The 24,718-nt window shown below is 43.7% G+C and overlaps 1 protein-coding gene across 1 annotated transcript in view; it reads right to left on the reverse strand.

Annotated features, from left to right (window-relative positions):
• Window positions 1-24,718, reverse strand: part of MTHFD1 (methylenetetrahydrofolate dehydrogenase, cyclohydrolase and formyltetrahydrofolate synthetase 1) — an 80,828-nt gene that overhangs the window by 12,260 nt on the left and 43,850 nt on the right. Inside the window, exons 9-23 of the mRNA XM_038765475.1 lie at window positions 22,741-22,868; window positions 21,120-21,217; window positions 19,905-20,078; window positions 17,147-17,283; window positions 13,926-13,972; window positions 13,179-13,286; window positions 11,779-11,853; window positions 11,266-11,368; window positions 7,396-7,472; window positions 6,566-6,706; window positions 4,413-4,481; window positions 4,053-4,164; window positions 3,764-3,903; window positions 1,900-1,941; window positions 228-328 (exon numbers count right to left, since the gene is read on the reverse strand). Of these exons, the coding sequence (XP_038621403.1) occupies window positions 228-328; window positions 1,900-1,941; window positions 3,764-3,903; window positions 4,053-4,164; window positions 4,413-4,481; window positions 6,566-6,706; window positions 7,396-7,472; window positions 11,266-11,368; window positions 11,779-11,853; window positions 13,179-13,286; window positions 13,926-13,972; window positions 17,147-17,283; window positions 19,905-20,078; window positions 21,120-21,217; window positions 22,741-22,868 (1,552 nt within the window). The remainder of the gene's footprint in view (window positions 1-227; window positions 329-1,899; window positions 1,942-3,763; window positions 3,904-4,052; window positions 4,165-4,412; window positions 4,482-6,565; window positions 6,707-7,395; window positions 7,473-11,265; window positions 11,369-11,778; window positions 11,854-13,178; window positions 13,287-13,925; window positions 13,973-17,146; window positions 17,284-19,904; window positions 20,079-21,119; window positions 21,218-22,740; window positions 22,869-24,718) is intronic.

Below are 24,718 nucleotides of genomic sequence, written 5' to 3' on the forward strand. Positions count from 1 at the left end.
TGAATTCAGAACATGCTCAATAAATACTATGCTACATCAACCCAACAATGACATTTATCGTACCCTGCCTCAGTACTTGTGCACATACATACACATTCAATTTTATGTGAAAAAAGATTTATTCTCATTCCATATTTGTAAATGTTTTATGCCCACGTTCCCAATACAGAATATGCTTCTTGTGGGCAGGAAAGCGTCCTAAGCATCTAACTTTATCTTCCACTTACTTGAAAGCATTGACAGCAACGACTACTGGAACTCCAAACTGCCAGGCATTCTGAATTTGTTTGCCCAAGTTTTTAAAACCCTTCTCCAGTAGGTCCAAGTTCTGTAAAAGCAAGAGGTGAAAATTACTTCTGTTAGATGACAGAAGTAAAACAGCAGCCTTCTTGCGATGAAGGGGAGGGGAGCATTCAATCTTGTCTGGGAAAAGTGGGAGAGATCTGTCCCAGAGAAACCTAGCTCTGACAGTTGCTACCCCGTACTGGAAAAACAACGACATCATATCTTTTGCTTTCATTAAAGTTAAAAAAGTACCTGAGGCAGATTTCACAGAGTTTTCTTCCTGGGTGAATTTTTCTATTTGTGATCCATCATCACTCAGTTTCTCACCAGCTGGAGAAGCAGTGTGGCTCAGAGGAAAGAGCCGGGCTTGGGAGTCACAGGCCATGGGTTCTAATCCCGGCCCCGCCACTTGTCAGCTGTGTGACTTTGGGCAAGTCACTTCACTTCTCTGGTCCTCAGGAAAATGGGGATTAAGACTGTGAGCCCCATGTGGGACAACCTGATTACCTTGTATCCCCCTAGCGCTTAGAACAGTGCCTCTCACACAGTAAGCACTTAACAAATGCCATCATTATTATTATTATTATTACCAGCTTTAGTCCAGAGTTTCTCTGATTAAAGGAATTTTTGGGCTCACAATTGTCAGCCCAAATTTCCTGGACACAGTAAAGATTCTCTATGATAAAACTCTGGCAACACACCCAACATTCAGTGACCCCTGATTATACAAGCTGCCGGTGAAGGTTCACTGACGAAGATTCCTGTACAAGCTAAAGGAAAGAAGAAACACCCAAGAGTTCTTCTAACGGAAGATATTTCAAGCCAAGAGACAGTGGGGCAGGAGCAAAATGAGCAGTAATATCTTTCTGCTATGTGGTTCACAGGTCTGTGTCAAGACATGATACAGCTGCGGGTACTTCCACTGAAATTTCCATCTCTGGATTTATTCTCATTTATTCTCATTCCATATTTGTAAATGTTTTATGCCCATGTTCTCAATAGAGAATATGCTTCTTGTGGACAGGAAAGTGTCCATTTCCGTCTCTCCAGAAGCCCTAAAGTCATGTAGTTTGATAGCCTCTGCATTACAGTATTCTGAAGAACATTTAGTGTCCTAATGACATTTTAACACTGACGGAAACTGACTAGATGACTCCTCATTTGGATGCCCCCTGCCCTCCAGCAAATGAGCCTTTCAGAGTAATCAAGGAGGCACCTAAAATGGGGAATTTCTAAGATGTACAGAATTTCTCAAATAAAGAATCCAGTTGGACTACAAAAAACTCTACTTATTACTGAGGGATGACCCTTGTGAAGAAAAAGGAATGCACAGATTTTGAACTTACCACCTCCTCATCAAATCTACACATGACATGAAAGGGGATCTGAACTCAGAGGATTGACCCAACGGGGAGACAGGTCTGACGGGAATAGTTTATTTCTAGAAAGAGGGCTTCTGCCATGACAAGAGTGACTGTTCGCTTTGCCCTTCCAAGGAAGGCACTTACTCTAACTCTGTTCTGGAAAAAAAAATACATTCCTGAAAATGGTTACAAACACAAACTACAGAGTTCTCTCACGACTGAAGGAATTATGCATGCAAACCAAGTTTACCTCCTCTGTGTATTCTTTTGGTAGAGGCACTCCAGCAGCAACCTACAACAGAAAAACAGAAACCCAGGAAATATCAATGGCAAAAACTGTCATCTCATTTTAGCTTTCCATGTGCATCGCTTCAGAGTGATCTGTGCAGCAGCAAGTGCTGTGAATGGACTAGGGAAAGACGGGACAGGACACTGGGCAGGAGACTAATAGGAAAGTTTAATGACGATATGACAAGAAAAGAGTGGAGAGGCCTTTAGTCTGACTCAATACTTTGTTTTTGTCCTTTGTTAAGCTATTTCATTTGTTTTGTTAACAGTACTTTCGATATTTCACAGGAAAGTAATTTTATTTTTTCAAAAAGACAACCAAAAAAAATACCTCCCCCAAAAACACATGCCACACAGAAATAATAATAATAGTAATAATGGCATTTATTAAGCACTTACTATGTGCAAAGCACTGTTCTAAGCGCTGGGGAGGTTACAGGGTGATCAGGTTGTCCCACAGGGGGCCCACAGTTTTAGTCCCCATTTTACAGATGAGGTGACTGAGGCACAGAGAAGTCAAGTGACTTGCCCAAAGTCACACAGCTGACAAGTGGCGGAGCCGGGATTTGAACCCATGACCTCTGACTCCAAAGCCCGGGCTCTTTCCACTGAGCCACGCTGCTTCTGTGAAATGCACACCAACCTCTAGTATCATTTCAGGTTTTACTTGTTCATGGCAATCAATGGTATTTCTTGAGCGCTTACTGTGTGCAGGGCACTGTACTAAGCACCTGAGAGAGTAGAATAATGGTACTTGTTAAACAATTACTATGTGCCAGGCATGGTACTAAGCGCTGAGGTAGATACAAGCTAATCGGATTGGATCCAGTCCATGTTTAACAAGGGGCTGCCCAATTTTCCCCATTAACCCCCATTTAATCCCCTTAATCCCCATTTTCTAGGTGCGGTAACTAAGGCACAGAGAAGTTGAGTGACTTGCCAAAGGTCACACAGCAGATAAGTGGCAGAGCTGGGATTAGAACCCAGGTCCTTTTGTCTTCCAAACCCGTGCTCTAACCTCTAGACCATTCCGCTTCTCAGTACAACATAGTTGGTAGATATGATCCCTGCCCGTGAGGAGCTTACAGTCTAGAGGAGGGGACAGACACTAAAATAAATAAATTACAGATATGTACCTAAGTGGCAGGGGAGGGGGGTTGAATATCAAGGAATTAAAGGGTCCAGATTCTGCAAATGTGATGCATAAGGAAGAGGGAGTAGGGGAGATAAGGGTTTAGTTGGGGAAGCCCTTTTGGAGATGTGCTTTTATTAAGGCTCTGAAGGTGGGTAGAGTTGGGGTCTGTTGTATAATGAAGGGGCAGGGGGTTCCAGGCCAGAGAGTCAGTAGTGATACAAACGAGATTGAGGTACAGCAAACAGGTTGGGAGTGAAGTGTAGGAAATCAGGAGGAGGAGGAAGGGGCAACCTGATTGAGCGCTTTAAAGCCACTGGTAATAAGTTTTTGTTTGACGTGGAGGTGGACAGGCAACCACCGGAGGTTCTTGAGGAATGGGGAGACCCGGACCGAACTTTTTTTTTAGAAAAATAATCCAGGGAGCAGAGGGAAGGATGGACCGGAGTGGGGAGGATCAGGAGGTTCCCAAAGAGGCCAGCAAGGAGGCTGAAGTACTAAAGTGGGACAGGATAAATGCCTGGAACGGCACTGAAGCAGTCGGGATGGAGAGGAACAGGCAGATTTTAGCAATGTTGTGACGGCAGAACCAACAAGATTTCGTGACAGAATGACTACGTGGGTTGAATGAGAGATGAGCTGCTGCTAACTCCAAGGTTACGGGCTTGATTCCCCTTGGTTCTTCAGTACTTACTGTGGGGCCTCCCCCATGCATCTTAAGAGCTCTGACAGTTGCAACGAGCACAACCACATGAGGACGGAGACCAGAATATCGGCACTTAATGTTAAAAAATTTCTCCATTCCAATGTCCGCTCCGAATCCTGCTTCTGTCACTGCAAGTGGGAAAAGAGACAAATGACCATTGTAGAAGAGGCATGCCAACCTCGTCTCTGGTGTTGACTCTTGTTTTTGTTTTTTTTTTCTTAAAAAAAGAGTCAGTTCGGCTTGCTTCAAAGCTCTGAAAATTATGCAAAAATATTACCTACAAAACCTTCAGGGCCCACGAGCTTCAGCGCGACTTTATCTGCTAGAATTGAGGAGTTGCCATGTGCAATATTGGCAAATGGTCCGGCATGAACAAACACTGGAGTTCCCTGTAGAAAATAAAGCATAATCATAAACCACTGCAAATTGAAGCTTCAAAACTAGGAAAAATTCTCATTCATATTCATTCTTGCCCTCTCCGCACCACCCCTCCCTCCACTGGCAATATGCGACCTTTCAGTGACAGGCAAATTTTCTGACTCTGCGGTACAAAAATGTCTGGGCATGGCCAGGGTTTGAAAGACTCATCTTGAGCTTTAAAAACTTTACAGAAGGTGATAGAAGGCATCATGCTCACCTCTAATGTCTGCATAAGATTGGGCTTTATAGCATCCTTCATGAGCACTGTCAAGGCTCCGCTCACCCCCTGGGAATAAATGAATAGTCAATAAAAGTTCAAGGGCCCTATCTCTTGGGTTCAATTGCACATTTTTTCCATTTGTCATTTTAAGTCATACACCTAGTAACCTAGTAACATACACCTAGTCATACACCTAGTAACAGTACTTTCCGTTATGGAAATCGCATATACTGCCCTACCACCTTCCCCTCCCCGCAGCACTTGTATATATTTGTACAGATTTATTACTCTATTTTACTTGCACATATTTACGACTCTATTTTGTTAATGATGTGCATATAGCTATAATTCTATTTATTCTGATGGTTTTGACACTTGTCTGCATGTTTTGTTTGGTTGTCTGTCTCCCCCTTCTAGACTGTGAGCGCGTTGTTGGGTAGGGACCATCTCTGTAGGTTGCCGACTTGTACTTCCCAAGCGCTTAGTACAGTGCTCTGCACACAGTAAGCGCTCAATAAATACGACAGTGAATGAATGAATAAGAAACAGGCCACCGACACCAAGGAACTGTTGCAGAATAACAGCAGAAGCAATTTTCAGTCGGGATTTAAGAAGAAACATGATTTCAGAAAACTGCTGCGTATTGTACAAGTTTATTTATGGCATTTCTTAAAGGCTTACTATGTGCCAGGCACTGTACTAAGCACTGGGTTAGATACACGCTACTCAGGTTGGACATAGTCCAAGGCCCACATGGGGCTCACAGTCTTAATCTCCGTTTAACAGATGAGGTAACTGAGGCACAGAGAAGTTCAGTGCTGCTCCTACCCAACTGCATTGGGGAAGTATCTTAAAAAAGATGATTCAGTCTCTGCCTTCTCTATTTATGGCATCGCTGATTATGACTGACCAGTTGAAAGACAAACCCTTCCAAAACATTCATTAGCCAGACATCAGGAAGGCTATGGAGTCACTGCTGACCATACAAAGTCTACTAAGATATTATAACTTAAATGGAACAACAGACCGACAAATCTAATTCCAATAACTCTTGCCATCAGTTTAAACCTCGCTGAATTTATCAACAAGTCTAAATCTCAGGCTTGATTTTTGTTCCCATTTGATGGGCAGTCTTTCACTCATTCACTTGAAATATTTCCTCTGTTGCTACCAAATTAGTCTCAGAAATTCCTGAAATGGACCGAAACGTTTGGCTTCATCACAATTTCCTCATTTTCCCTAAGCCTAAAACATTTTAAACCCGGTTCGATTTGCAAGGAAAAGAGATTAACCTAATGAAGATCAAAACTGGTTGTCTTTCCAGTCTGCCATCTCTTTCAAAATGTTGTGACTGCCCTTAGCTACATTTATGCTATGATAAAGACGGCGTACCCCACAACACAACCACCCCAAAGTATGTGCATCCTGGAGATCCCTTGCCCACCTTCCCACACTTTCACCATGGCATCCTCAGTGAGCACAGATGCTCTTTCCCTTGCCCTTGCCCTTTTTCCTTGCCCTTTCCCTCCTTATTTATAGGCAATCTTCCCTGCCCAGGCCAAAGCCGAAGAAAGAAAGATGGGGAGAGACCAGGGCAAAATGGTGGACCCCACCCAAGCCATAGTCCCTGCCTGACAACATGATAAGGTCAAAAAATGGAAAAGAGATGTGGGCCAAGAAGGAAAGTTGGGGATGCAGGGAGCAGCTAGAGGTAGAACAAACACTGGGAATAGAGGAGGATGGATTGAGGAGAAAAAGGGGCGGGAGGGATTTACAGTCTCTTTATTTTGTTTATCTGTAATGCTCAGCCGTGAGTCACGGTGGGCTGACTCTGGGATGGAAACTAATTGCACATATATCTATGGGCCAAAATATTCCAAAATGCATTTCATATTGGGGGCATGTCAGCCGGGGGCCATCATCCACCCTCCCGCAAAGCAGATTTTCTTCTTTCATTTTCCTTAGAGGTTAGTTTGGGGAGCAGGGATGGAAATGAGATGATGGAAGAACCAGAGTTGGGATCGCAGGTGAAGACACGGAAGCCCCAACAGGCTGAATGAACTACAGCAAAAGTCAGCAGCAGGGGCAGACTGCAAATTCTCTGGATTCCCAGGACGCTGCAGCTGCTAGAGTTAAAAAGTTCTCCTTACCAAATCTTCTGTGCTGATCGGATCTCCTTTCTTGCTAGAAGCCACCACCATCTTGCCCAGTCTTGTTCTCATGTCTTCCAGGCTATTCGTGAGAGCCAAGACTGCCATGATTTCACTAGCCACGGAAATGTCAAACTGGGTCTACGGAAAGAGACGAGAAGCCTTCAAAAAACTAGAAAATACAGAAAACTCTCTATGAAGTGGGGACTAAAGAGTCAGGCGTGAAACACTTTTTAGACTACTTTACAAATTTTTAGATTTTTTTTATATTTCAAAAAGGAGTGTTATTGTGGAGACTGCAAAATAAACTACAACGAGCACCACACGAATTTTGGACAAGTTTCAAATTGCAGGCAATAAAACAACCTATCAATGAAAATAATATGTAGTTCGGGGTTAATAAGACATGATTTGTGAGCTGTTATGGATTAAGTAGCTGAATACAGAATCACACCAAGAGCTACTCTATTAAGCTGGCCCATGAGCTCCGATGTTCACAAATACTGGAAAATTTACATTTAAGGAAAAAATTGGCTACAAACAACTGATAAGGCAGAGATATTTTCCCAGGATTATACATTTTAGGCAAACACTCTGGGAAGATTTTTCAGGTGGTAACTGGGGATTCATTGTCAAAGCTGTCAAAATTCAGTATCTCCTACATACTCCCTTTCGATTTTAAGAACAAGACGACAGAAACACCACGTAGCAGCACCTACTGTAGGGAAGAAGCTATGTGTGGCGGTTCTGATGAAAGGAGAGGAGGAATAAATACGATTTTAACTCCAGACCCCTAGTTGTTTGGAGAGGGGAAAAAAAGGAAGAATTACCGTTCTTGTGAAGCCTTTCTCAGTTGGAGATTGTCCAATTGTGATCTTCCTCAGGAATCTGTCATTTGTATCTAATACTGCAGGACAACGTGCACAGAGATGGAAATATTTAAATATTAACATGTATTAAAAAAAACAAGAGGCTCTGGGTTACTAGTGTTGCACTTACTTTTTAAAGTAATAAGAAATGTCTGATGACTATTTTAGGATATGATACCAACATCTAACCCACAACTAACATTGCCACCTTAAAATAGTTCAGACAGAAGCCACAATGCAAAGCAACGTGGTGGAGAAAATGCATCATGAATCCTGTGCAAACCAAGTCCTTTATGTTGTACAGAGTTAACTAAATGATTCACTTATATTCACATCACATTTCATGTGCACCCCCCAAAATCAACCATACACCTCAACCTAACCCAAAATTAGATCACATTTTTCCAAAGGCAGAGATTCAATTGTATCTGCATGGGTTGAAACGTTTCTGAGGCCCTACTAGAAGTAACTAAGCACCGGTGTAGATCCGAAGCAATCAGATCAGACCCAATCCTTGTCCCCCCTGGACCTTCTGGTCAGAGGGGGAGAGGGAAGGGGAATTTAATCCCCATTTAAATGGTGAGAAACCAAGTGACTTGGCCATGGTCACGGGGCAGGCAAATGGTGGAGCCAGGATTTAGACTCTCTGGACTAAGCTTGTGTTCTTCCCACACTGGATCTTGCTAAGCCCCCTTTCCTCGGCTCCCCCTCCCTTCTGCTTTACCTCAACTCGCTCCCTTCGCTCTCCCCGCCCCACAGCCCTTATGTGTGTATGTATAATTCTATTTATTTACATTGATGCCTGTTTACTTGTTGTGATGTCTGTCTCCGCTCACTGCCCCAGACTGTAAGCCTGTGGTGGCAGGGATCTGTCTCTCTTTATTACTTTATTGTACTTTCCAAGCACTTAGTATGGTGCTCTGCACACAGCAAGCACTCAATAAATACGACTGACTGAATGAATGCTGCTTCTCTAATAAAGCAGTAGACGGAAATTTAAAAATACAGACAGGTGAGAATTGAGGAAAATAAACTATCTGGGGTAAACTGGCTCAGTCGCAAGGAAATCAGGCACAAACTAATAATGATGAATAATTATGGTATTTGTTAAGTGCTTACTATGTGTCAAGTACTATTCTAAGTACGGGCATAACTGCAAATTAATTAGGGCAGCCACTGTTCCCGTCCCACAAGGGGCTCACAGTCTATGAAGATTCAAATCTTTGACGAGCCTAAATTGTAAAATTCTCTTGATGAGGATGAAATGTGAAGAGGCTAGAACGAAGAGCAGAGGGTGTCCCTCATAAACACAAGATACAGGAAACATCTGTAATAATAATAATAATAATAATAATGATGGCATTTGTTAAGCACTTACTATGTGCCAGGCACTGCTCTAAGTGCTAGAGTGGATACAAGGTAATCAGTTTGTCCCACACGGGGCTCACGGTCTTAATCCCCATTTTACAGATGAGGTAACTAAAGCCCAGAGAAGTTAAGTGACTTGCCCAAAATCACACAGCTGACAAGTGGCGGAGCCGGAATTAGAACCCTTGACCTCTGGCTCCCAAGCCCGTGCTCTTTCCACTGAGCCACGTCAGGCTAACAGAATTGATGAGCAGGAAAATGGTGCTTAAAATAAAAATCATTGAAAACCAGCCTACACAAGTAGGCTGATCCTTTCAAAGACTCAATTTGCCTTTGCACTCCACCACGAGAACTCCAGGTCATTTTTCCTTAGGCACGGAGGAGTTTTCAGAGGGGTTCCTTCCTAGAGAATTCTTTTATCTCCTCATCAAGTTAGGAGGAGGAGCGGGAAGAGGAAGAAACCCTCTAGGAAAGGGGTCCTCAGACTGCCAAGCTTCCATTTTGGAAGACTTTAACCGTCATAGCTATGTGTCTGATTTAGATATAAAGAAATTCTGTCAACCAAACCAGAGGGTAATTGGGATTCATCACGGCCAGGGAGCATCCAAGGAAATGGGGTAACCCCTAAGGCATATCAGATGAGGGTTGGAAGCGGGAACCTTGACCCAGGAAACAAAATTTAGCCGTGAATTGCTTGTCTTTGGGAGCCTGGGAGGTGCACAGTCGCTTAGGGCTAGAGGTTCTAAACTGGAAGGTCCCTGTGGGCAGGGAACGCTCAATACATCCCACTGATTGATTAAAAAAAAAATGATGGTATTTGTTAAGCGCTTACTAAGCACCAAGCACTGTTCTAAGCACCGGGGTCGATAACAGAGTAATCAGGTTGTCCCACGTGGGGCTCACAGTCAATCTCCATTTTACAGATGAGGTAACTGAGGCACAGAGAAGTTAAGTGGCTTGCCCAAGGTCATCCAGCAGACAAGGGGCAAAGCCGGGATTAGAACCCACATCCTCCGACTTCCATGCCCCTGCTCTTTCCACTAAGCCACGCTGCTTTTCTGATTAGGGTTGGACTCTGGGAGTCTTGGGGCCAGGCACGTGAAACTCACGAAGGAAGACTTAAAATCACAACAAAGCTAACAGAGGGTTAGGGAATATTTCTGGGAGCCTGAAATGAGGAGGGTTAAGATTTAGAGGGGGGGGGTTGGGGGTGAGGAGCACAGCAAATAACCAAATAATCAGAACCTTGTTGTGGGCATGGAACGTTTCTACCAACTCGGTTGTAGTGTACTTCCCCAAGTGCTTAGTATAGTGCCCTGCACACAGTAGGCGCTCAATAAATTCCACTGGTTGATTGTTGATACGGGATTTGGAGGAAAGCCAGTTTTTGTTGTTACGTGTACACTGTGTGATATTATGGACACAACTGCTGCTGCTGCATGAATAATTCCAAATCACATTAATCTTTCTCCACCATTATTGGCACCCATTTATCCATATATATTCCTTCCCCTCCTCCAATACATAACAATTATGGCAGGGGTAATCTATCTCAAAATGTGACTGTGAGCTCATTGTGGGCAAGGAACGTGTCTGTTGTTGTATTGTACTATTCCACGAGCTCAGTACAGTGCTTTGCACACAGTAAGCGCTCAATAAATACAACTGAATGAATGAAAGACTCTGTCTTCCTGGATAATGGGAGGACGGGTAACTTCCAATCAATCTATTGAATGCCTATTTTGTGCAGAGCACTCTATTAAGGGCTTGGAAGAGTACAATAAAGGAGACACGATCCATGCCCTCAAGGAGCTTCAAATCTACTGGGGTACACAGACACAAAATAATGACATATAGGAGGAAAATGAATGGACGTCTGAATGATTAAAGTAAAGCGGGTTGCAGCCTCTTTGTGCAAAAGTCCTACAGGTGGTTGTATGTTTCCAACATTGTTTTCTAGTTCCCTTCCCCTCTCCACCCTTTCTTTAGCTTAGCAGGCTTAAACTATATTTAAGGACAGAAAATGAAAGAGCAAAAGAAAATTTTTCCAAATGAGTTTCTAGAATGTTGATTGTTAGATGAAGTTTAATTATGCCATCTGTTCAAAGTTATTCTTGGAAAACAAAAAGAGCCCTCGATGTTGGTTCTGGCATTACAATAACGGTCTTAATTAAATGTCACTAACTTGTACCAGTTACTGAGCAACCTTCAATTAACCAACAAAGTGTTGGTTTAAGATTGCCAACATAATGATTGGATTACAATTTTTCCAACGACTCTGAGAGCTGCATAATGGAAACTCTGTTGGCTCAAACTAAAGTTCGGAGACACGGATCTTTGAACAAAATAAGGAGTCATTTACACAGAGTGCTTCCCTTCGAACCACACACACAAAAATCCACATATTCATCTTTGTACATCCATTTTTACTGCAATAGAAACCACCTCAATGGTTGGTGATACCTCTTTGCCAGGTTATGGTTTCTGGATCGATATCCAATCTCACGAATCTGTTTATCTCTTCCTCTGTCAATGTTCCAGGGTTGTTTTTCTCAATGCCCAGTCTCTGAAATTGGGAGAAACAGGCTTTCAGAGAAGGGGAGATTTATCGAAGCTACTGGCTTTAGGAATTTTATTTTCATGGTAGAGGAATTCTCAATCTCACTTCATTAAAAAAAGTCACTGGAGGTTTACTCTTGAATGGCATATTACTGGAGAAAGGAGTAATATAAACCGAAAAGGATTCTTAATAAGAGGTGCCACATCTCACTTTACCCAGACACCAGCATCACTCAAGCTGCTGCTCCACTACCACTTAACCAAAGGGATTTGTTGAGAACCCACCGTGTTCAAACACTCAATTAAGCATTTGAGATCGCTGGCACTCTCTAGCTGTACGTGGACTGCAGACCAACATAATAGTTCTGCCCCCTCTCCTAAATTTCTCCAAGCACCAAAATGAGATAACTGACTTGCCTGTAATCTTCGAATCTGGATCTCAGAAAACTTCCTAGCACCACCAACTGAAGGAACCAAACGATTAAAAAGTGCCTTGAAGGAAAAAGAAATACACATGTGAAGGAAAATAAGGACCACTGGAACACCATTATTGCAACTATTTATCTAAAGATTTATCTATTTATTATTAACTGTTTATCATCATCATCATCAATCGTATTTATTGAGCGCTTACTGTGTGCAGAGCACTGTACTAAGCGCTTGGGAAGTACAAATTGGCAACATATAGAGACAGTCCCTACCCAACAGTGGGCTCACAGTCTAAAAGGGGGAGACAGAGAACAAAACCAAACATACCAACAAAATAAAATGAATAGAATAGATATGTACAAGTAAACTAAATAAATAGAGTAATAAATATGTACAAACATATATACATATATACAGGTGCTGTGGGGAAGGGAAGGAGGTAAGATGGGGGGATGGAGAGGGGGACGAGGGGGAGAGGAAGGAAGGGGCTCAGTCTGGGAAGGCCTCCTGGAGGAAGCACTGTTCTAAGCGCTGATGTCTTCCCGTCCTGTCCTTTCCTGCCTGCCAGATGTTATTATCTGGGCCTCAGTTCCCTCATCTGTTAAATGGGGATGATAATAATAATAATAATGGCATTTATTAAGTGCTTACTATGTGCAGAGCACTGTTCTAAGTGCTGGAGAGGCTGCAAGATCATCATCATCATCAATCGTGTTTATTGAGCGCTTACTGTGTGCAGAGCACTGTACTAAGCGCTTACAAGATGATCAGGTTGTCCCACAGGGGGGCTCACAGTCTTCATCCCCATTTTATCTATTTATTTAAAGCATTCCACCACCTTGCCCCCTCCTACCTCACCTCGCTTCTCTCCTTCTACAACCCAACCCGCATACTTTGCTCCTCTAGTGCTAACCTTCTCACTGTGCCTCCATCTCGCATCGCCGATCCCTGGCCTCTGGCCTGGGATGCCCTCCCTCCTCAAATCCGCCAAACAATCACTCTCCCCCCTTCAGAGCCTTATTGAAGGCACATCTCCTCCAAGAGGCCTTCCCAGACTAAACCCCACCTTTCCTCATCTTCCCCTCCCTTCTGGGTCACCCTAACTTGTTCCCTTTGCTCTACCCCATTCCAGCCCAAAGCTCTTATGTGTATAGATCTGTAATTTTATTTATTTGTATTCATGTCTGTCTCCCCCGGCTCTAGACTGGAGGCTTGTTGTGGGCAAGGAGTGCATCTGTTTATTGTTGTACTCTCCCAGGCGCTTAGTACAGTGCTCTGCACACAGTAAGCACTCAATAAATACGACCGAATGAATGAATAAAGGTAACTTGGGCCATCTCAGGAAAAATCCAGAGGTTCTGAACCCTGGTTTTTACGTTGCACTGTACCTTATCCGTCTGGGTCATCTCATGGAACATGCGGGCATCAATAGCAGCAGCAACTAGGTTATTAGCAGCTGTAATGGCGTGAATATCACCAGTGAGGTGAAGGTTGAACTACAAAAGAAGAGTAACATCAGTTTTCCAGAGCAGAAGCGGTCCTGAGTGAATCCGGATTTATGACAGCCTTCTATTAGCAGCAGAACAATTTGAAAAGCAGGGCATACGGTAAACGCTAGCAACAGAACCAACCTGCGACTGCCCTGTTCCTGATTCCTTAGTGAAGTGTCCAGATAATATAGCCAAAAAGCCCCGCTCACCCTATTAATACTAAAAACAGGAAGAGCTAAATTCAAACAATCCAACTTGCAAAGTAGAAATGGGAGAGAGGGATTCTGCCGCTGAGTTACATGGGAGTGTGAACAGTTTGGTGCTTCCAAACTTTTCCCCGCAACAGTCATGTCAAATTAACTCTCCATGGATTGTTATCTTCTGGGGAATATAAGCTCTCATAGTTGATCGCCCACCTCAAATACTAAGTCAAGACGGGTGGATCAATGATTAACCAGATAGTTTTCTTGATACTGAATCCCCAGAGGATTCAGGTGGATAGCCTCAACCAAGTATAGGAGTCTGGATTCAAAAGTCAAGTGTTTTCTTTGCTAAGATAAAAACTACTTAGGAAAACATCACCAAGTGACAGAGGAAAATCATTTACCCTGGGAAGACAACATGTGATTCCTGTTTAAAACTTACTTCTTCCATTGGAATAACTTGAGAATATCCCCCACCTGCAGCTCCACCTATGTAAAGGCAAGAGGAAAAAAAAAAGAATTGGGTTTCTTCCCTGATACCTCTTCAAAATCAGATCAATAAAACTCATTTGTGCTCCACATTCAGTCTTTTTATCCTGCCAGAATGTAGTCTGAGACTCACATCCCACTTCTTATCAACAGCAATCCCATTTCCCAGAGTTTCTGCACGCCACCTTGGTTCTTTGGTCAACCCTCCTCTCTCTGCTCCTCTGACCTGAGGGAGTCAAGGGCCTCCTTGCCACCGTTGAAGAGTTAAGTTGGGAAGTTATTTCAGAGCTTAGGACAGATCCCAGAACATAACAGGTGCTCAGTGAATGTGGTTGATGGTAAAAGTTTACCAATTTTGGAGGACAACGTGGCTTTAATATTCATACCCTGAACGATGAGAAGAAAGACTTTCATCTCGATCATAAATGGACAAAGTTGTGCTTGAAGGGGGAAAAAGATCTAATTATAAAATATAAATAGACGCCTATGCTTTAGTTACTCTAACATCAACCCCACAATGTTATTTCACAGTTAAACAGACTGCTTTCTAAATTGGCTAATGAACAATGTCGCATAAAAAAAGCTCCAGTGCCTCTTTTCTTTGAAAAGGAGTTAGCCCTCCTTTAGCCGTGTCCCTTCACTTGATATTTTAGAGAATCTAACAATATACTGAGTGTGATCATTTCCCCAAAGCGTCAATCACTCTAAGATGGGTAAAAAGCTTTCAATCCTTATATGGGCTGACACAATATTTTCTCCCGGATTAAATGCCCTCACCGTTGTCTTCAACAGACATGTCAACTTTTCATTTTGAGAGGAGGGGTGAATGGGAATGCTGAGAGTGGGGCCAGAGCAGGAGTCATGATGGCAGCTATTTCTCTTGCTGAGCCCCAGACTCTGGGCGGGACCAGAGAATCAATCAATCAGTCGTATTTATTGAGCGCTTACTGTGGGCAGAGCACTGTACTAAGCGCTTGGGAAGTACAAGTTGGCAACATATAGAGATAGTCCCAACCCAACAGTGGGCTCACGGTCTAAAAGAAGCAACCACCATGCCAGCAGAGAAGCCTGCACAGTTGGGAGGGTAAAATTTTTCAGTAGTATGTATTGAGCACCTCGCTTCTTGTTGGGGCTTCATTCCAGACAAACCCCACAATATAGAAATCAGTGTGATAGCAGAAATGTCTTCACTGGCACCACGTTCCCGCATACAACCAGATCTTCTGACATTTGCACTGGGTTCTACACAGATAAATGTGGGCGCTCAGAATTTCCTAACAGCAGAGTAAAAACACACTGTTTTCTCATGGGTCTGCTATGCGTTAGGCTTCCCCTCCTCCCCTCTCCCTCTTTCCTGCTTTCTCAAAACCCAACCCCAATTTTAGTCCCCCAGTTAAAATGAAAATTCCAGAGAGGGGTGCTGAGGACGAGGGAGGCTTTAAGGGGGAAAGGAAAAGGAGGAAGACTGAGCCCCCTCCTTCTTCTCCCGCTCCCCATCACCCCCGCCCCACTTCCTTCCCCTTCCCACAGCACCTGTATATATATTTGTACAGATTTATTACTCTATTTTACTTGTCCATATTTACTATTCTATTTTGTTAATATGTTTTGTTGTCTGTCTCCCCCTTCTAGACTGTGAGCCCGTTGTTGGGGGTAGGGACCGTCTCTATATGTTGCCAACTTGTACTTCCTAAGCGCTTAGTACAGTGCTCAGCACACAGTAAGCGCTCAATAAATATGATTGAATGAATGAATGAAATGTGGGACAGGCAGGGAGAGGAAGATCAGAGGGCCCTCTGAGAAGCAGCAAGGCTTAGTGGATAGAATTGTACTTTCCAAGCGCTTAGTATAGTGCTCTGCACACAGTAGGCACTCAATAAATATGACTGAATGAATGAATGAATGATAGAGGACAGGCCTGGGAGTATGGGTTCTAATTCAGGCTCCGCCACATGTCTGCTGTGTGACCTTGGGCAAGTCGCTTAACTTCTCCTGTGCCTAGGTTACCCCATCTATGAAATGGGGAGCAGAATGTGAGCTCCATGTGGGACGGGGACTGTGTCCAACCCGATTAATTTATATCTACCCCAGCGCTTAGCACAGTTCTTGGCATATAGTAAACACTTACCAAGTACCATTAACATTATCAATCAATCAATCGCATTTATTGAGCACTTACTGTGTGCAGAGCACTGTACTGAGTGCTTGGGAAGTACAAGTTGGCAACATATAGAGACAGTCCCTACCCAACAGTGGGCTCACAGTCTAAAAGGGGGAGACAGAGAACAAAACCAAACATACTAACAAAATAAAATAAATAGAATAGATATGTACAAGTAAAATAGAGTAATAAATATGTACAAACATATATACATATATACAGGTGTATATTAAAGCAGGGACCGTGTCCCTCACCCTTACTATGTCAAGGACTCAATGAATACTATTGAATGAAAAAGCTCACGGTCCCTGCCTCATTGTCACCTCCACCTCTTTTTCTTCTTCTCCCTCCGTCCAGGGGGATCTTACCCACAGCTGGGGGTGGAGTAGCTGCTAGAGTGGCAGTTTACCACACAGCCGGGCAAGGCTCTGTGCCAACTTCGGGCCCGGAGCGGGTACAAGCGGCAGATGGCACAGGCGTGAAAACGGCGGGCTCAGGGCCCCCAAGCACTTGTTGAAGCAGTTCCCTGTCCCCACGGTGACCCCAATGTATCCCCCAGATTGAGGGGTTGGGGTAGACTGCTCATTTCCATGGGGCAAGATCCCCTCTCCCTCTTTCCTGCTTTTTCAAAACCCAACCCCAATTTTAATCCCCCAGTTAAAATGAAAATTCCAGAGAGGGGTGCCGAGGACGAGGGAGGCTTTAAGGGAGAAAGGTTTCGTGGGTAGACTGCTCGTTTCCATGGGGCAAGATGGCTTGCCGGCTTGGGGGAAAAAGGGGCAGGGAATGTGACTGTTTATTGTTCTTTTGTACTCTCCCAAGTGCTTAGTACAGTGCTCTGCACACAGTAGGCACTCAATAAGTACTATTGAATGAATGAATGAGCCAGCATCTTGGGCCCATCTCTGATTTCTGCTTAGCTCCAAGGGATGCTGTGGGGGTGGAGCCAACCCACCTTCACCTCCACGGAGTCGGACCCTTTAGTGACCAATAAAACATACGATCGTTCATACCTTTGATCCCAAAGGTTGGCCCTTGAGATGGCTGTCGTACACAAGCAAAGGCGTTGCGTTGAAGATGGGCTCCCAGAGCTTGGACTAAGCCGATTGTGGTCGTGCTCTTCCCTTCTCCCAGGGGTGTGGGAGTGATTCTTCGGCAGAAAAATAAATATCCGTAAAGCAATGATCTACGTGGCTTGGATCTTATCTACTCTGACACTGCTCTACCAAAGCCCGAAATAGATTCGGCAGGAAAGAATATCCATTAGAAAACAAAATCCCATAACCCAAAGAATTTCCTGAACCTGCAACAGAGGGGTTTGATTAATATTACCAGTCGAATCAATAAATCAGCCCCAGGCATATTCTGCAATACACGATAACCATTAGAAAACAAAATCCCATAGCACACATAATTTCCTGAACCGCAACATAGGGGTCTGATTAATACAATCAATCAGTCAATCAACCAACGGTATTTTGTGAGTGCTTTCAGTGTGCAGAGCACTGTACTAAGCACTTGGGTGAGTACAATACAGTTGGTAGGCATGATCCCGGCTCTCAAGGAGCTTACAGGCTAGTAGGGGAGACAGGTATTAAAATAAATTCCAGGTCAGGGAAGCAACCAAGTACAGGATGAGGACAAATGTGCCGTGGGGTTGGGGTGGGAGTGGGGGTGAGTATCAAAGTGTGAAGCAGCTTTCCTCATGGAAAGAGCACAGGGCTAATCCTGGCTCCGCCACTTGTCAGCTGTGTGACTTTGGGCAAGTCACTTCACTTCTCTGGGCCTCAGTTCCCTCATCTGGAAAATGGGGATGAAGACTGTGAGCCCCATGTGGGACAACCTGATTACCTTGTACCTACCCCAGTGCTTAAAACAGGGCTTGGCATGTAGTAAGCACTTAACAAGTACCATCATCATTATTATTATTATTATTATTATTATTATTATTACTTAAGTGCTTTGGGGGTGGGACTAGGTGCAGAGAGGAGGCAGTAGGGAGGGAAAATAGGGTTGGGGAATGAGAGTTTAGTCAGGGAAGGCTTCCCGGAAGCGATACAATTTTAGGAGGGCTTTAAAGATGGGGAGAGTTCTACTCTGTTGGCTAAATGGAGGAAGGGAATCCCAGGCAGAAAAAAGGGAGGGACCAAACAGGGTATTGATAGCAAATGTGGATGGAGAGGAAGGGGTGAATTCGAGAGATGTTGCAGCGGAGACGATCACAGAAGCAGTGTGGCCTACTGGATAAAATATGGGCCTGCAAGTCAGAAGAAGCTGGGCTCTAATTCCAGTTTGGCCACTTGTCTGCTGTGTGGCCTTGGGCAAGTGACTTAACTTCTCTGTGCTTCAGTCACCTCATCTGTAAAATGGGGATTAAGACTGTGAGCCCCATATGGGACAGGGACTGGGTCCAACCTGATTAGCCTAGTACAGTGGCATATAGGAAGCACGTAATGATTACCATTAAAAAAGCAATAGGGGTGACAAGACAGTGACTGAATATGCATACTGAAGGAGAGAGATGAGTCCAAGGATTATGCCAAGGGTCCTTTGCACCTTCTTCATACACTCCTAAAATTTCTAGATTAGTTCTCTACTAAAAGGGGTGAATTTTTGTGTGAAAAAAATATGCATTGCTGAAAAAATCTCCCAAACACCAAATCCAAAAATATGCCCTTAAGCAGGTTTTAGCTTCGGCCCTGAAAAATTCAGCAGTAGCACTTCACCCAAAGACTATTGCTCCTCCTCTTCTGAAAAAGCCTTTATCTTTAGAGAGTTTGTGTCTACCTTTCTAGTGACTAAGAGGTGATATCAGAAAAAGGCCCTAATTTGTTCTTTCTCTCTCTTTTTTCATTTATGGTATTTGTTAAGCACTTACTGGTGCCAGATTCTGTACTAGGCGTTGGGGTAGATGCCAGCTAATCAGGTTGGACACAGTCCATGTCCCACATGAGACTCTCAGTCTTAATCCCCATTCTACAAATGAGGTAACAGACAAAGAGAAGGGAAGTGACTTGCCCAGGGTCACACAGCAGACGCTGGTGGAGCCGGGATTAAAACCCAAGTCCGTCTGACTCCCAGCCCCATACTCAATCCACTAGGCCACAACGTTTCTTCATGGAACAAGAGCCAAGAACAACCTTTCTTGGAGACAGAAGTAATCAATCAGTTGTACTTATTGAGCACTTTCCATGAGCAGTGGGTCTGTACTAAGTAAGCCCTTGGGAGAGTACAATACAACAGAATTAGCAGACAAATTCCCTGCCATAATGATCTTACAGTCTGGGGGTGGGGGGCAGAGATTAATATGAATAAATAATTTATAACATATAATTTATAGATACGTATATACAAGAGCTGTGGGGTTGGGGATGAGGCGAATATCAAGTGTCCAAAGGTCACAGATTGAAGTGCATAGGTGAGACAGATGGGAGAGTGAGCTGGGGTAAAGAGGGCTTAATTGGGGAAGTCCTCTTGGTGGATATGTGGCCTTAATAATGCTTTGAAGATGGAGAGAGTGGCGGTTTTGACGTATTTGGAGGAGTTCCAGGCTAACAGGCTGACGTGGGAAAGGGGTCGGCGGCAAGACAGACATAGCAATGTGTGATGTATCCAAAGCCTAGAAAACCGTGACTAAATACGGTACTACCACTGCCATTCCATCTATTTTATACCACATATTTGTCGAACAGTAAGAAAACCACCCAGTGACACTGAGATCGATCACTTGATAACGGCCCAGAAAGTCAACTAGTAGAAAGCAAAACCCACCCAGTAACGACGACGTATTTTCCATCGGGTTGATCCTTCAGACGTTCTATGGCAGAGAGCAGAATCTTGGCTTTGGTCTGGCCGTACAGTTCCACCTCTTCGGAAAGCAAACCAATCTCTCGAGCCAGGTGGCCGATAGGCTTCGGGATACAAGATCGCGATATTTCAATGTCGCTTAAAAGAAATGTTAGATAACTCAATTAGCGGGGCCTTCATTCAAGTCAACCTCACACTTCTAATTTTCCCCCAACTAAAGTAGCAGCTTTCAACAGTCACTGCCCGAGAACCTACAGATTTCATACTCCAACTGAAGTCAGAGCTGTAGGAAGAAATCTCCAGGGAGTTTACCGCTCACAGCTACCAAAGACAGTTTCACATCGATTGCTTTAGAGTAGGCGCTCTTTATCCTTGTTTGACAGCCTGCAAGTACTTAAAATTTTAAGATATACTTCATTTCCAGAAAATGAAACGAAAAAGAAAAAGCAAACAAGCTAATCGACTGCTGTTTTCTTGAATATGGGTATTGGAAGCAATGCACTCAAACTTCACAATAAATATTAACGAAATTTACTGAGAAGTACACACAACCAATCAGTGGTATTGATCGAGCTGAGTACTGTAATCAAGTGCTCTTCAGCACAGAGGACAAAGCCAACTACTTCTGCTGAACTACTGCTTTCCAATTAATTTCCGTACAGGACAGCAGTTCTTTATTTTGCTCAGGATAGGACTTTGGCATCTGGCATTGTATCATCAAATTACAAATCAGTCAACCTGTCTGGTATTTATTAAATGCAGAGATGAGAGTTCATAGAGGCAATCCCAGCCCAGAAAAAGCCGACAGTCTACAGGAGAAGCCGGACACTAAGATAAATTACAGATAAGGGAAAGAATAGAGTATAAGGATACGTACATAAATGTTACGGAGCTGGGGGTGGGATGAATATCAAAGCGCTTGAAGGGAACGAACAGCCAACTGCCTAGGCAGCACAGAGGGGAGGGTCGGAAGGGGGGATGAGGGCTTTGTCAGGGAAGGCTCCTCCTTGTAGATATCATTTTAGGAGAGTTCTGAAGATACCTACTTGTACTTTGAAAGTTTTTAATGACTACATAAAAAAACACCAAGAGAACTTCCTCACAAATCCCAATATGCGCCGATCAGACCTTGCAATGAATAGCCACACGCAATGCCAAAGTAGGCCGTAATTACCGTACCTGGGGACGGGATTTAGAATCCGGAGTTGATTATACTGGATGTTCCACTTTCCAGGCTTGAATTTGTCCAGGAAACGTCTTGCACTCTCTATTGTGCTCTAAATAAATACACACGTGAGACATTCATGTAGCATTATGAAGTCGATTAATCCAACTCCTCCTTTCCTTGTTCACAGTGCATCTTTGAGACTGCTTTCTCCTTCGGTTACATCTTCTCGATCTCACCTCCCAAACATGTACAGAAAATCATCAGGTCGGCAGGTCATCATCATCATCAATTGTATTTATTGGGCGCTTACTATGTGCAGAGCACTGTACTAAGCGCTTGGGAAGTACAAATTGGCAACATATAGAGAAAGTCCCTACCCAATAGTGGGCTCACAGTCTAAAGGTCAGGGCCACCCAACCGGCTTGGCTTGAGGGATTCTTAAATCGCAGAAAGCGGGCATTCAGAAGCGCTGCCTTTCAAGAGTTGGCCTGCTTGGATATTTAGCAGAGGCAGTGGACCTCGGCCTGCACGGGGAAGCGCTTGCCTTTTTTTGAACCCCACTTTTGAAGCAATGCTGGAAGGATATTGGCATCATCTCTTTCAAAGGGGACCACCACCAAGGATGAGGGACTCAAGTGCCTGGGAGTGAAAACGGAGCTTGAGGATTTGCAGTTCTTCCCCCCAGTGAGCCCAGTGCCATCTTCAGAGCCCAGACTGAAAATGGGGGAAGAGAAAAGCTGAATACTACAGACTGAAGTCACAGGAAGAAACCTGGATAATCTTTAATCCCCTGAATTAAAACAGGGGAAGAGAAAAGCTGAAAACTATAGACTGAAGTCACAGGAAGAAAACCGGAAATGGGCGGAAACAAAGGTGACAATTTGGCAGGCCGTAATGTGGGACATTAGTTTTCTTGAAAGATTTCTGACTGGCCCAGGTTTCTGGGATAAAATGCAATTTAAATCCTATTCTTCAAAAATGCTCCTATCAAAATGGCTTAGTGTTAGAGGATGTGGATTCTAACTTTAACACTGTGACCTTGGGGAAGTCACTGAACCTCTCTGTGTCTCAGTTTCCTCATCCCTAAAATGATGATTACATCTCTATTCTCCTTCCCCCTTAAGACTGTGAACCTCTTACGTGACAGGGACTGTGTCCACCCTTTTCTTCTTGTACCTACCCTAAGGCTTAGTACAGTGCTTGGCACATAGTAAGCACTTAACAAATACCACAATTATTTACTATCATTGAAAAGTAGCTGTCTTGTATTAATAACCTAATACTATTACTATTTATAACAATAACATCATTGGTTAAGCACTATGTGCCGAGCACTGTACTAAGCCCTGGGATGGAGTTGAGCATATCGGTTGGACACTGTCCCTGTCCCACGTGGGGCTCACAGTCTCAATCTCCATTTTACAGATGAGGTAACTGAGGCACAGAGAAGTGAAGTGACTTGCCCAGTCACAAAGCAGACAAGTGGTGCAGCTGGGATTAGAACCCATGACCTTCTGACTTCTGGGCCCATGCTCTATCCACTAGGCCACACTGCTTCTCATCTATTCTTATCATTTTACATATGCCAGAAGAAAGCAAAGGGTCTTCTTTTTTTTTTGCCAACCCAATCACCTGCATTAGCATTGCAACGGTCATAGGTCCGACTCCTCCTGGAACAGGAGTGATGTATGAAGCCCGCTCTTTGGCTTCCGCATAAGCCACATCTCCAACAACTCTTTTCCCGTTGGGCTTTGAATTGTCTGCAGAAAACAAAGGAAAATCCTCAGAATCCCAAGCAAATCTACATGGTCACGAACAACAAAAATCACAGCAGACTGGGTTGAATCCCCATTTCCTCAATTTTGTCTTAAAAATGAAACGCCGTGATATTTGTGCTGTTGTGTTCCTTGGCCCCACTGAATTTTGGCAGGGCAAATCTTTGTTCAGCTAATCAGTGTACCTTCTTGTTCAGATGAAAAGACTGGTCCCCTGACAGTCCAAACAAAGCTTCCTGGTTACACTTCTCTTCCTCAATTTCTTTTTCCATAAACAAACCTCCATCATTATTACAATATATTATGGACATCATTAACAGGGGGAGGGCCATTTTGCAGGACATCATACTAGATGCCAAAGTTAATTAGAAAAGAAGTTGAGCTTCCTCGTCCTGAATAGTTTATATAAAAAGGGAGAAAACCCCCCAAATACATAGTTTGACCAAATGGAGAGGGAAAGCCCTTTCAGGGAAAATGCTGAGATCTGTCTAATAATGTATCTCACAGTGTGCAGTAATTTCAAGCAAGAAGTATTCATTCATTCAGTCGTATTTATTGAGCGCTTACTGTGTGCAGAGCACTGTACTAAGCGCTTGGGAAGTACAAGTTGACAACATATAGAGACGGTCCCTACCCAACAGCGGGCTCAGTATGGACTAGCAAAGTTTGATTTCCCATTTCACTCCCCCCAAAAATACAGACAAGGGTATTCCCTACATTGCTTTTTAAATAAACCCACTAAAAGCTTCCAAAGATTTACAAAAATTAATAAAATGTTAAGATTTTTGGTGTTTAATGAGAATCACTGCACGTGATTCCAGTTCACCAAGAAGCTTCGAGTTAAAACAATGAAAACAGTTCAAAATTCTTGATGCCAATTAAATGCTACTTGTATTTTTTTAAATGCTAATTTACAAACCCCCCACAAGGGCATATAATGGGTGCACAAAGCCTCAACCATACCACAGCTGCCCGAATCCCGTTTCTACAGCAACTGGCAGTACTGTGTAAGCTCACTGTGGGAGCCGAGGAATAACTCAGCATCTAATTCCAAAAAGCAGCGCCATAAATACATTCAAAAGGCAAAGAATGCAATTTCACTCCCTTCGAAAGAGTGTCAAGAACAAGTACGTACCGCAGAAAGGACGGCAATTCTGGACAAAAACAAATGCAAAAATTATATCCCTTCCACCCCACTTTCTCCCTCCCCCCGTTCCCCCCCACCCCCCACACAAAGAACATCCTACATTTGATTGGGGAGACCTACACATCTCGTGATTTTATCAGCCTCTGAGCCTTGCAATCTGGACACTTTTGGTCTTTGAATTACCATTCCCTTTTACACCCCTACAGTTCCCTTTCCTGGGCTGAAGGAAAAACACTTGGACCTTGGATAGAGGGGAGGAGGAGGATGATTTGGTAAGACACAGAACTCTGAAGGAATGGTGTGCCATGAGAAGTACAGAAAACAGCAACCTAGAAAACACTGCTTCATTCTGCAGCCCCCAACGCAAAAGCAACAAGGTGGGGGGGTTGATTCATTTTACACTCCTCTCTGCTGTGTAACTTGGGAAACCGTCCCCCCGTTTCTGTCAGTGCTGCAATCATTTCAACCTCTTCTTGCCTAGGAAGAGTAAAGTGATGTAATCAACAGCTTCCAAAAGCTGAGTTCAACAGGCCAAATCACCGCTTTCATATCTTTTCTTTAATAATCCCAATCTGAACTGCACACAGAACGCTGTTGTAACCAAGAGGTCCAGTGATTGACAGAGGCAAGTGATGGACGATGTTCTCAACAGGTCACACACTTCCACACAACCTATTCCTAAAGGATC

This window comes from Tachyglossus aculeatus, chromosome 23 (genome assembly GCF_015852505.1).
Source record: "Tachyglossus aculeatus isolate mTacAcu1 chromosome 23, mTacAcu1.pri, whole genome shotgun sequence".
NCBI lineage: Eukaryota > Metazoa > Chordata > Mammalia > Monotremata > Tachyglossidae > Tachyglossus > Tachyglossus aculeatus.